The sequence below is a fragment of the Canis lupus genome, chromosome 8 (genome assembly GCF_003254725.2).
Source record: "Canis lupus dingo isolate Sandy chromosome 8, ASM325472v2, whole genome shotgun sequence".
NCBI classification, from domain to species: Eukaryota; Metazoa; Chordata; class Mammalia; order Carnivora; family Canidae; genus Canis; species Canis lupus.
In genome coordinates this window covers 41,823,685-41,836,621 of record NC_064250.1, presented here as the reverse complement: position 1 = coordinate 41,836,621, position 12,937 = coordinate 41,823,685, and the positions used below count along the sequence as shown (strand labels likewise).

General features: G+C 42.5%; 1 protein-coding gene across 4 annotated transcripts in view; it reads left to right on the top strand.

The window, feature by feature from the left end:
- ZFYVE26 (zinc finger FYVE-type containing 26) overlaps window positions 1-12,937 on the top strand; it is a 63,623-nt gene that overhangs the window by 46,595 nt on the left and 4,091 nt on the right. For 3 of the 4 annotated variants that reach the window (XM_025442509.3, XM_035720236.2, XM_049113289.1), the window contains 9 exons: window positions 2,504-2,651; window positions 2,911-3,120; window positions 3,613-3,831; window positions 7,987-8,184; window positions 8,860-9,059; window positions 9,890-10,031; window positions 10,326-10,385; window positions 11,793-11,975; window positions 12,563-12,607. In XM_025442509.3, coding sequence (XP_025298294.1) covers window positions 2,504-2,651; window positions 2,911-3,120; window positions 3,613-3,831; window positions 7,987-8,184; window positions 8,860-9,059; window positions 9,890-10,031; window positions 10,326-10,385; window positions 11,793-11,975; window positions 12,563-12,607 — 1,405 coding nt within the window. The other variant, XM_025442512.3, reaches the window with a different exon arrangement.

Sequence of the window (12,937 nt, the reverse complement as noted above, 5' to 3'; positions counted from 1 at the left end):
CACCCAGAGAAGCACACTTTGTGAGAACCAATGGAAAGAAGCCTGAACTGCTGGAACCCATTCCCTATGAATTCATGGCATGATAAATGTAAAGAAAATAAAAGACCTAAGGATTGTAAAAGTGTTTCTCTTAAAAAAAAAAAAAAAAAAAAAAAAATCTTTTTAGGGGAACACGTTTCAGCTCTATGGAACTTTCTAGCTTATAAGGAAAATGTGTCCTCCCTAAGTGTCCAGTGCTTAACCTTGGCCGGGACTCTATCCCAGTCTTCACCAAATTCAGACTGTGGCCTCAGAAGTTTTGGGTAACAGATCTATAAAGTGTACTAGGGGCTGGTCTATCCCTGTGTCACAGGTAGGAATCTGAGTCATAAAGTATAAGTATCTATGGAAAAGGTATGATTAGGCCCCAGATCCCTGTACAACCTGCTCTGCCTCCATTCATTAACTTGACAATTGAAACTCCCTGTTCCCAGCATATCCACCCAGATGTGTGACTCATGTGATGTGTTCTCAGCACTCAGTCCTAGCCAGATTTGGGAGCAGAGAGCATAATTTTCTTTGAAGTATAAGTGCCTCAGGCACTTGTTTGAAGTATTTGCCTGCAAACTCCCAAGACAGCAGAGCAAGCACAATGAACCTCATCTGTACTACTTCCTAGCTCTATAACCTTGGACAAGTCTTGACTGGCATGAGCCACAGTTTCCTCCTCTGTAAATTGGGGATGTTAGTAATACTTATCTCATAGGGCACTCAGTAAGATAAACTGAGTGTATCCCTGTAAAGGGCTAAGAGTATTTCTACACCAAAAATGCTAGTTTTACTCTTTTTAGTAACAAAACCGGAAGATTGAGGAGGGAGGTGACACAGAAAGTAGAAGGAAGTATAAAGCAATTAATCTCCCTCTTTTAAGTGAAGAGACAATAGATTACACATCATTTTTCAAGTTAGTGAATGAAGAAGTGAGTGTACGTTAAGTTTTCTAAATAACCATGAAAAGAACCAAGAATCTATCAGTTTACCAGAAATGGAGGAGAAGAGGGACAAGGAACAAAACACACTCCATATAGAAAAAGTAGAATTTAGAGCAAAAATAAAAAAGATACCTAAATATATCTCAAATATCAGTAATGTAGATGAAATAAAATCTTATTAAAGAAAAAAGTATTCAGTTTGGGGACAAAACAAATTTAACAAGTCCTTTACTTTCTTCAAAGCCTAATATAAATAGAGGAAATATCCACTTCAGGCTGCGGACAGTAGAAATGAAGAAAGTGCTTACTCTGGTAGGATTCTCCTCCCCAGATTCTGTGGACTTCTCTTGACAGTATACAGCAGTGGTTTCAAATTACACATTCTTTTTTCCCCATTCTAGATTCAGACACACCCATTCTAGAAGATGACTTCCTTTGTGCAGGTTTGCTAATGGGAGTGAATTCATCTCTCATGTGTTTAGAACTCCTGATTTGCAGAGTATTTTTTTAACTCATACTTCCTTCCGATAGACATTTAAATAAATGTTTAAAAAGAAAACTCATATAACCTATTAAAAATGTAAAATACGTTGTGATACCGAATTTGCTTTTATACAATATACTCTCTCCTACCCTATTCCCATTAGGTTGAGAATGACTGATATACTGAATCCCTTTCCAGGGAAATTGGTGGATAAGTCAGGATCCACAGGTTGTTTTTTTTGTTTTGTTTTGTTTTTTTGCTAGAATTATATACAACTGTATATAACATATACTACATAATTTATTTACTGTGTAGTATATATTGTAATTGTATTACGTACAATTATATTCAAGAACTTTGAGTGTGGGACTGTTTCAAGCAGCACTAGACAAAATGACCCAGTTCTCTAGGCTCTCTGTTGCTGTGAGGTTTTTGCAGTCACCAGGTGTCAAGAGTAAGATCAAAGGTGGCAATGCTAGTGGACTGTAGCAAGGGCCCATCCTTAGTGCAGGGAGATGATGTCAAGTCCAGGAGACTAGAATCTAAGTGATTGCCCAGCAGCACCTGCAGGGAATGGTAATGATGTGACCTCTAGACTGACTATAAGTGCAGGTCATGGATATAGTCTCAGTGCTTTCTCCCAAGCATACAGGTTTCTAAAGAACCAAAAAGCAAGTGGGTAATTTGTGAGTATCCCTCCTTTGAGTATTAATAACTAATATTTAATGAGTACTTATAAAAATCTAGACTCAATCCTAAGCCCTTTTACTCAAACTATTTCATTTTATCCTTAAAATTCTCTGTATATTCATTTTACAGATGAGTAAATCAAGGCAGAGAAGAGTTAACTAACTTGCCCAAGGTCATAAAGCTACTAAGTGATGGAGTTGAGACTCAGTCTAACTCCAGAGCCTTCTCTGTGTTTATGTACCTCTCAATTCTCATTTTCACATTTCACATTGGAATTGAAATAGAAAACTTTTAAGCAACAACTATTTTTACTAAGACTCTGTGGAGCCTCATTGCTTTGCCCGTTTCCTCCCTGTAGCTACATCAGCAAGGTGGATGTGCTGAATATCTTAGTTGCTGCTTCCTATCGCCACGTGCCACCTCTGGATCAGATCCTGCAGCCGGCTGCAGTAACCAGGCTAAGGAACCAGCTTTTGGAAGCTGAGTACTACCAACTGGGTGTTGAGGTGAGACAAAGACAAAGCTTACTTCTACGCAACTGTAATGAGTTGCCTTTTTCTAACCTTGCACACAGGTATTGTCATCTCTCAGTTGTCCATGGCCATGGGGGAGTATCTAGGGCATGACAAGTTCACCAATTGGCAATAATGGCAGGTGGGGTGATGGGAAAGGAAGACAACTGGCAACAATGGGAAAGAATAGGTCTTTGGGACTTTTGGCCTGGATTTAGGTACGTCTCACTAAAAGGAGCAATTTTTCTTCCAGATCTCCACAAAGACTGGCCTCGATCCCACTGGAGCATGGCATGCTTGGGGCATGGCCTGCCTCAAAGCTGGAAACCTCACTGCTGCACGAGAGAAGTTCAGTCGCTGTCTGAAGCCTCCTTTTGACCTCAATCAGCTAAGTCATGGCTCAAGACTGGTACAGGATGTGGTTGAGTACCTGGAGTCCACAGTGAGGCCACTCTTATCCTTGGTAAGAACACAGCAGGGGGAGGGTCAGTTCAGGGAGGAAGGCCCAGGAGCAGTAACGACCTGGAGAAAAGGATCAGCTTCCACTCAGCTTATAGTTTTAGTCCTCACTCAGAGCTGTCCTGGCTCAGAGCTGCCAGACTTAGATTTTGTTCTTTCCATTATACATAATTAGATAAGTAACTGTGTATGATTAGGTAAGACAGAGTCAATCAAAAAAGAAAAAGCAAACTATAGAGAGATATTTTTTTAATGATAAAAATGACTTAAGTAATGTTTAGACTTTGGTTAATTTTCTATGTTATGCTTTTGAATGAAATTGGTGTTACACAATATTATAATATTGAGAATGTTGTGCCCTGCCTGTTTTTCTGTCTTTAAAACAGTATTGTAAGCCTACTTCCACATTCCTAAATGTTCTTTGAAAATAGTATTCTCAGAGGCTGCTGAGAATTTACTGGGTTTTATTTTTCTTTGCACTCTTTTTTCTTGTCAGCAAGATGATGATTACTTTGCTACCTTGAAAGAACTGGAAGCTACCCTGCGGACCCAGAGCCTCTCTCTGGAGGTGATTCCTGAAGGGAAGATCATGAACAACACCTACTACCAAGAATGCCTCTTCTACCTGCATAACTATAGCACCAATCTAGCCATCATCAGCTTCTACATGAGGCATAGCTGCCTGCGGGAAGCCTTGCTCCACCTCCTCAACAAGGTGGGACACACCTCCCTCTCAAAGAGCAGTGCCCACTTTGCCCACCTAGGTCGGCCCACTCAGCTCTAACTGGAGGCAGTAACCCCCTGAAACTTAACCCAGTGTTGAGCTATGAGATCTCTGGCAGAGTCAGGTCAAAATGGACAATTCTATCACCTAAATTATGATTTGATATGCATGCAACAAGTCTTAGCCTGAGTCCAGATTGCCCTACTAATTGTCAAAACATACAGCAGAATGAAATAATAGTTGAGAGCATGGTCTCTGGAAGAGGTGGTTGGTATGAGTGGTGTGACCTTGAACAAATTGCTGTACTGCTCTGTTTCCACACACCTCTCACCTGCCCTGGGACCATGTCCCACTGCTGATACAGCTGCTAGTCCACTCAGAGTTGTCACAAGGGCCAGGAAATACACATGATCCTATATTTGGGCCCCAAAATCTAAGAGAAGGAGAGTATCTCTCCTTTTTTCCTTCTGATATCCTCTGTTCTCTTCCCACTGGAGGCAAAGGCACCATTAATTCTTTGGAGCCATTATTAAGCAAAATCAGGACTCTCTTTCACCATGACCCTTTGGCATTCACTTTTATCGGAACGGTCCACGAACACTTTCTGAGAAACTTGCTAATCTATACCAAAGTTCAGGAAATTTAATTTAATTTAACTTAATTTAAATTAAAGGAGTTCAATACTTTTAATTTCAGTAGTCCAATCCACCCTGACTCAAAATGGCAGCCAATGAAAGTTTACAAAGGTACATATCTTCTAGGATTGCTTCAAGTGAAGTCAGCTGTTCACAGTCATGATAACCATATCCCAATAGGGTAGCTACTAACGAGGTTTCAAAAATAAAGTAAGAGTTATATTATTTAGAGTTTAACTGCTATTTTTTTTCCTTTTCCTCTGTTTCCAAATAAGTTTGGGGGTAAAACAGTTTCCCCCAAGCACAATTTGAGAGTGGAAATCAACCAGTTCTGTTTCTTCTGTTGACCAGAGAGTTAAGCAGCTTACTTACTTATCTTGGTATAAGCTGACAACAGCATTACCCTGCTTTCCATTTGTCAGAGCGAGGAAAGAAGCCTTATTTTTATCTTCTATAATCATAGTTACCCTTGAACTGAAGTATCTTAATTCTCAAGCAGGTAGGGAACAATAGAAAACATATTGTGAAAACGACAATTGAATGGCTAGAGCCTGGAAGGTGTTCTGTTGCTAGCCTCATTCCCTGCCTTTTTCACCCCTTTACCTGCCAGGCTGCCCCAGAGTAAGCTTTCTAAAACATAATACATGCTTTATGTTATTCATAGTTCATGTTATTCCCCTCTCTGAAAGACCCTCAGAAGATCCCATGGCCACAAGAGGAAGTCCAGATTCCTTAGCATGCATATAGGACCCACCAAGATCAGGCCCCCTTATTTCTCCAGTTTATTTTCACCACAAGCCCTATATATGCCCTACATTCCAGACATCAAATTATTTAAATTTTCTTCATTGTACCTTGTACTTTGTTACCTTCATGAATCTGCATGTGCTGTTCCCCCTAATCTAGAATATCCTGCCCCTCTTTGTTTTCTTTGTAAACTCCTGTTTATCCTCTCAGACCCTCTCTGTTGAGCATTCATAGAATGCACAAGCTACATTAGTCAGCTCTTCTATATACCACCGCTGTACCTAGAATACAGCTCTGTTATTGCATTTATCCCACTGCCTTGCAGCTGTTTGTTTACAACTGTGTCATCCTTTCTGGACCAAGAAAGCTTATATATTATTTCTGTATGTCTTCAGATGCCTGACCTAGTGCCAGGTATAAATGAAGGAGCAAGTAGGTAAATAGATGAAATGGAAGTTCTTAATGTATAGCTCTTCTGAGAAACTCCACCTTTTCTATGGAGCTGATTCCCCTCCCTTTTAAAGCTTACTCTAAAACTTTTCAATTAGGTCTAGGTTTCTGAGTTAGAAACAGCCAGAATTGGGAAAGGAGTCCTCACCCACAAAGGATATTGTCAAAGCTGAGAACTACTCCAGTTCTAAACAGCTTGTACCCAGTGCTACAAGGCCAACATGGTTATACTAACATGAGTTTATGGCCATTCTTTACCCTCCATTAGTTATTCATAGCCTATAGTCTAAATGCCCAGATTATTATTTTTTTTCTGTGGCTGTGGAATGCAGGTTTATGACACAGGGTCTCTGAACCATGAATGAGCTTCAGAAGGGAGGAGATTAGTATGTGTGTGCACCTTCCTGAGGAGTTGGTCCATAATGTTTATCACTTATTCATCCAAGAAATACTTATTAAATAGCCAAAGAGTATTCTGGGCACTGTGAAAAAAAAATAGACAAAAATATCTGCCCTCATAAAACTTACATTATAGTAGGGAGGCAGACAATAAGCAAGGTAAATAAAATCCATAATTATAGATAAGTAAGAAGAAAAAACAGAGTAGAGGGCAGGAATGGATTGGGCAGTTTTAGAAAAGATGCCCAGGGAAGATGACAGACAGTAAAGAACTAAAGGAGGTGGAGAGTGAGCCATACAGATTATGGAGGGGATGGCTCGGTGGCTCAGCGGTTGAGCATCTGCCTTTGGCTCAGGTCATAATCCCAGGGTCCTGGGATCGAGTCCCACATCGGGCTCCCTGTGAGGAGCCTACTTCTCCTCTATGTCTCTGCCTCTCTCTATGTCTCTCATGAATTTAAAAATAAATGAATGAATGAATGAATGAATAAATAAATAAATAAATAAATAAATAAATAAATAAATAAATCTGCCCTACAATTTGTAGTGGGGAGACTTGCTCCAAATTTCTATTAAAAAAAGAAAAAAAAAAAAAGAAAGGTTACAGAGGAAGCATAGTCCAGGCTGAGGGAGTAGCAAGTGCAAGGGCTAAGGTGGCTTGAGCAGAGTGGGCTGGGAAAAGCGTAGGAGTAAATAAGGTCAGAAAGGTAATAGGCCCAATCATATGAGGATCATATAGGCCTTGTAGACATTATGAGGGCTTGGGCTTTGTGGTGAGTGAGGAAAACCATTGGAAGATTTTGAGCAGAGGAATAACATGATGTGACTTAGGTTTTACCAAAATCACTCAGGTTGATTGGTTAGCATTAGAGAAAAGAGACAGGAGCAGAAGGTAGTAGACAAGGGAAGAGGCTATAGCAAATATCCAGGCAAGTGGATAATGGTTATGATGACTTGGTCACAGTAGTACATTGAGGTAGTGAGAAGTGGCTGGGTAGATGCAGATTCTGTGTGTATTTTGATGGTAGAGCCAGTAGAATTGCTAATGCATGTGACATTGGGTGCTGAGGCAGGAGCAACAGATTTGACTAGGTTTTTGACCCGAACAACTAGAAAAACAAAATTGCCATCTGAGAAGGGGAAGACTATCAAAAAACGGATTTGGCAGAAACAACCAGGCATGTAGTTTTGGGTGTATTAAGTGTACTAGACATCCAAGAGGACATTTTGAGTAGGCAATTGGATATAAGTTGGATATCTACTTCTGGAGTTCAGGAGGAATGTACGGGCTGGATATCGGGATCTAGACATAATCAGCAAATAGATTTAAAGCCATGAGATTTTATGAAATCACCAGAAGAGTGAGTATAGAAAGAAAAGAGAACAGGTTCCTCCTAAGCCCTGAGGAAATTAGAAGGAATCAGCAAAGAAGGTTGAGAAGGAATAGCTGGAAAAGTAGAAAGAAAACTTGGAGAGGCTGGTGTTATAGAAGCCAAATAAAAATTTTCCAAGGAGGAGGAAACCATCAGCTGTATTAAAAGCAATTGATAGTTCAGATGGAAAACAAGACAGAGATTTTAGATTTAACAATTAAAGGTCATTGGTGATTTCCAGGGCACTTTCAGTGGAGTGGTGGGTACAAAAGCTAGATAAGAATGTGTTTAAGAGACAAGCACAGGAGAGAAATTGGAGACGGGGAGTGTAGATAACTTTGTCAAGGAGCTTTTCTACTCAGGGAAGGAGAGAAGTGGAGCAGTCACTAGAGTGGGATTCTCAAAGTTATCTGTGACACGTAAGAAGAAGCACCACTATAGAAGAAAGCCAAAGGTGTATGAGTGGAAGGAAATCCAGGATGGGTCCCAGACAGTGCCAGAACCAGGCTCAAGACTTGACTTTTTGCCTTGCCCTGTTCCAGGAGAGTCCTCCAGAAGTCTTCATAGAAGGCATTTTCCAGCCAAGCTATAAAAGTGGGAAGCTACATACTTTGGAGAACTTACTAGAATCCATTGATCCAACCTTAGAGAGCTGGGGAAAGTACTTGATAGCTGCCTGCCAACATTTACAGAAGAAGAACTACTACCACATTCTATACGAACTGCAGCAGTTTATGAAGGTAATAGCCCCTTCTCGCCCTCTACTTCTGTTGATGACGCCTTGCCATACAGGGAGACTGTGCAGGATGAGGGAACAAGACTGTCATTTGGCCTCACTATTTGACCAACCCTAGAACAAATCCATGTGGCTCTCTAGCATTGTTGAATAATATTAGGATTTCCATCCTCATCCTAAAGAGGCAAACCTTAACCTTGTTTGTAATGACATTCTTCAGAATTCAAGGAAGATGAAAAAAAGATCTGTGGCGATTTCAAGATAAGCAAGAAGCATAAATGCAGAATTCATAAGGAATAATGGAGAAATGTTTTTAGAGAAAATATATGAAGGGAGAGGAAATAAGTTTCCCCCAGTCTGTCCAAGGATCGCAAACCCTAAATTACAGAAAAATTGAACCAAAGTGAGAGTGAAGCCGAGCTGAATGGAGAATCAGAAGTATCCTTTTTGAAGATCTCTTCTGTGGTGGAATAAAGTCCTTCCCAGGAGTTCAGCCAGTTGGTTTGCTTTAGGATCCCTTGGGCTTAAGAGTAACTAACACAAAAGAGTTGCGCAGCTAGTGATGGGAGTGAGTGTTGTGCAGCTTCATGGGTGGAAATCAGGTCAGAATCCTCCTCACACCCATACCCTCCAATATCCCTGAACTCATTTGACCTGAACATTCATTTTCCTCTTCTAGGACCAAGTCCGGGCCGCCATGACCTGTATCCGATTCTTCAGTCACAAAGCAAAGACTTACACAGAACTGGGAGAGAAGCTCTCATGGCTGCTTAAGGCCAAGGACCACCTGAAGATCTACCTCCAAGATACCTCCCGCGGTACCAGAAGGAAGAAAACCACCTTCTTCCAAAAAAAGATGACTGCCGCTGATGTGTCAAGGTAGCCCGAGGCTCAGGAAACAGTTAGGGTGGGCAGAAGGGCTGGAATAGAGTGTCTATTGATGATGAAGCTGTGCTTGTCCATTCCTGAACCCTTGAAAGAGAACACATCTAAAGGGAGTCATTCCTGAGCAACAGTGGCCAGTACAAGTCTGGAGAGCCTACAAAGGAGCTTGCAGAGAAGAGAGCAGGGGAAGTATTGAGATCAGACCCCTTCCAGTAGGCAGGAAAAAGAGATCCTGCGAGATTGTTGGCCTGTCCCTGTCTCCATCTTCCTCTCACACTCCTCCCTTCTCCCTTGCTAAGCAGCAGTCACGCTGGCCTCCTTGGGCTCCTCCACACTCCAAGCTCTTCCCTTCTCTCAGTCTTCATGCTGGTTCATCCTTTCACTCTCTGCTTACAATACGACATTTAAAGTAAATGCTGCACCTCGCCTTTATTGCCTCCATAGGCTCAGTCACTAAATATTTTATGCGTTCATTCATTATTCATCTGTCCTCTAGCCTATGAACCCTGTGAGGGCAGGGTTCGTGTCCCTCTTGACCTCTGTTGTTATCTGCAGCACCTAGGTGCTTTGTAAATACTGATTCAGGGACCAGACTTTTCATCCAGTTCCACAGAGCAGCTATAACCCCGCTGAGGCACCTCTGTACAGGGCACCAGATCACCCTTTTCGTCTTGTTGTAACCTCTCAGAGGGTATTTTGGATCGCTTCTCCCTCCATATCATTTCTTTTGCCTTTTCCCATGCCATCTTAACATGATTTCTCATGGCCCTAATCACTCCTGGAGTGCCTCAGGAAGCTAGATCGCTCATCTCTCGTCCCCATAGGCACATGAACACACTTCAGCTGCAGATGGAAGTGACCAGGTTCTTACATCGGTGCGAAAGTGCTGGGACCTCTCAAATCACCACCTTGCCTCTGCCCACTCTCTTTGGAAATAACCACATGAAAATGGATGTTGCCTGCAAGGTACATACAAATGTTTTAGACCTCTGACGGACTGCTCTTATCTTTCAGAAGCTTATCATGATTGTAATCATCTAGCTAGTATTTCAGTTGTTCATTTGAAGGCTGCCTTCCCACTAGAATGTGAGCCAAAAGAGGCTGGAGATCAAGTCCATTTTGATTACTCTTGTATCCCCAGTGCCTGGTACTTAGTCGAGTCTCAACAAATATTTGTTGAATAAAGGGGGCCCTCTTCCTTGATAGAAGGGCTACTCCATAATTATTGCTTCTTTAAGCACATTTTACTCTCCTTTTCAGGTCATGCTAGGAGGGAAGAATGTGGAAGATGGTTTTGGAATTGCATTCCGTGTTCTGCAGGTATGACATGAGTCACTCAGGATTATGCTGAGGGCAATCAGGACCTGAGTGCAGTTCCGTGAGAGACTATCCTTCAGAAAACCTTTATCCCAAGGGTAGCAGATTTATGTATACAAACTAAAGAAGTCAGGGTGGCTATTTACAGACTGTGTCAGATTCAGGATTCTGGGACACTTTGCCAAAAGCCAAGTAACCGATGACAAGTTCATCAAAAGCTATCAAATAAATACCTGAAACCAGGTCTAGGACAGCTCCCCACAGCTGTTTCCCTCTGAGGGGAGCATGGCTGAAGGATGTGGCAGGGGATGAGGGGGGGGCGGGGTCCTGTGCAACAGGAAGGGCCACTGGCAGAACGGACTGTCCCTCCATCCATCTGCCTAAGAGCTGGCTCAAGGAGTACCTTGTGTTGCCTGTGGCAAGAGGACACCGGTGTGGGACGCCAGGGTGGCTCAGTGGTTGAACGTCTGCCTTTGGCTCTTGGCATGATCCCAGGATCAGTGATTTAGTCCCGCATCAGGCTCCTTGCAGGGAGCCTGCTTCTTCCTCTGCCAATGTCTCTGCCTCTCTCTCTGTGTCTCTCATGAATAAATAAATAAAATCTTTTAAAAAAACAAACAAACAAACAAACAAAGAACACTGGAGCAGAGTGTGGAGCAGGGCACCACAAGATTTAAAGTTTCTCCAGACCACCGCCCCCCTACCCCCACCACTAGACCGTTCCACATAGATACCCTAAGAACCATCACTCTGGGCAGGTGGGGTCTGAATACATTGTATGTGTCTTGAGGATCAATGGCTTCATGAATGACCAGACTAATTCCTTTCTTTTTCACCTATTCCAGTGTTGGAAAAAGCTCTCCACACCCAAGCTGCCCTGGTGGACAGGCAGAGCCACAGCTCCTCTCAGACTCTGTCAAGGATTATCATAGATCGAGTTTAAAGTGGTAGTTTCTTAAACTGGTAGTTTCTAGCAAATCAGTCTTTTGGCGAATTGGTTTGTTTCCAAATACTAAGGCATCTGCTGATAGAGCACCAAGAGTCCACAGCAGCCAATACCAACCCTCACCATCCCTTTCCTAAGACAAAGGTGGCTCATGAAAAAAGGAATGAACTAGCCTTGAGAATTTGATTAAAAATATTTTCAGAAAGTGACACAACAGTGAGTGAGACATATCATTTTAGATACCAAGGTTACGATTGTTTTGGTCGCTTTCTAAAATGTCTGCCTAATTCCAAAGAGGAACTTTTCACTTGTTTTTGTTTGTTATATGAATGTTTTCTACTATGACTACAACCAATATGGCTTATCTACGCCAAGCATAGTGGGGATTTTTTTAAATGTTGCCTTCCTTCCTACTGCTGATGTCCCCTGCTCCCCTAAACCCATCATCCTGTGTTCTCTTCTAGGACTTCCAGCTGGATGCTGCTGCCACCTACTGCAGAGCTGCCCGGCAGTTGGTGGACAGGGAGAAATACAGTGAAATCCAGCAATTGCTCAAGTGTGTCAGTGAGTCAGGCATGGCAGCCAAAAGTGATGGGGACACCATCCTTCTCAACTGCTTGGAAGCATTCAAGAGAATTCCACCCCAGGTATGCTCACTTCTGTACCTCTTGGCTCCTCCATCTGTTTCATTGTCTTCATATCCCCCTCTTGGTTTTCCTGTTCCCTGTAATATACTCATAATGTACTGACACTCTGCAAGATCCCTTTATCTTTCTGACTCCTCTGTAATATTGGTCTCACCTTAATCAACTCTTCCCCGGAAGGAAAATTTATGGTCATAACCTCTATATCCGGAAGGTGTCCCTCAATATCCATTGTCTAACATCTGTACCTGTGGACAGACCAATCTGAACTTCTCCCTGTGATGGTAGAGGAGGTCAGGGTGGGTGTGCAGATGGCCTTTGAGCATGTTGCCTATGAAATTGTCCCCCGTGGCTTCTTTATGAGGTAAACAGAGCCATATCCACTTGTGAAGGCCAAGGACAGTCCTCTCAGGAGCTGTTCTTTTTCCTCAAACTCCCAGGTGTAGTGTTATCATTAGATTTCCTTTGATGCTCTTATAGCAGAAGTTGAGTTAAAAAGTCAGAACATGCAAGCTGAAGCCACATTGGGCCTCAGCCCCCATGCTGGGGACTCTTCCTCCTCTCACAACCAATGCTTCTGTTCTGCACAGGAGCTGGAGGGTCTGATCCAGGCGATACACAGTGATGACAACAAGGTGAGCAGAACTGTCTCCAAACCCTGGTGATGTTCCTGAGCAGCAGCTCGGGCTTCCCTTTTCACCTTTATCCCTTGCTGCCCACAACGGTTCCATTCAACCTGTATCTCAGCTTCTTTGTTATTCAGAGGTGGAGGGTGGGGGTGCAGAGAGAAAACAGATGGAGCACACACAAACACTGACTTCATGAGCCCTTGCTTTCCCACTTCTTTATGTCCACTTTCCATGCAGAGCTTTCTCAGAGACCCCTAGGAAATCCTTCATTTCTGTCTTCAGGTTAACTGACTGAATGAGGTTCTCAGAGTGGGTAGGCATTTCTTTATCCTGGAG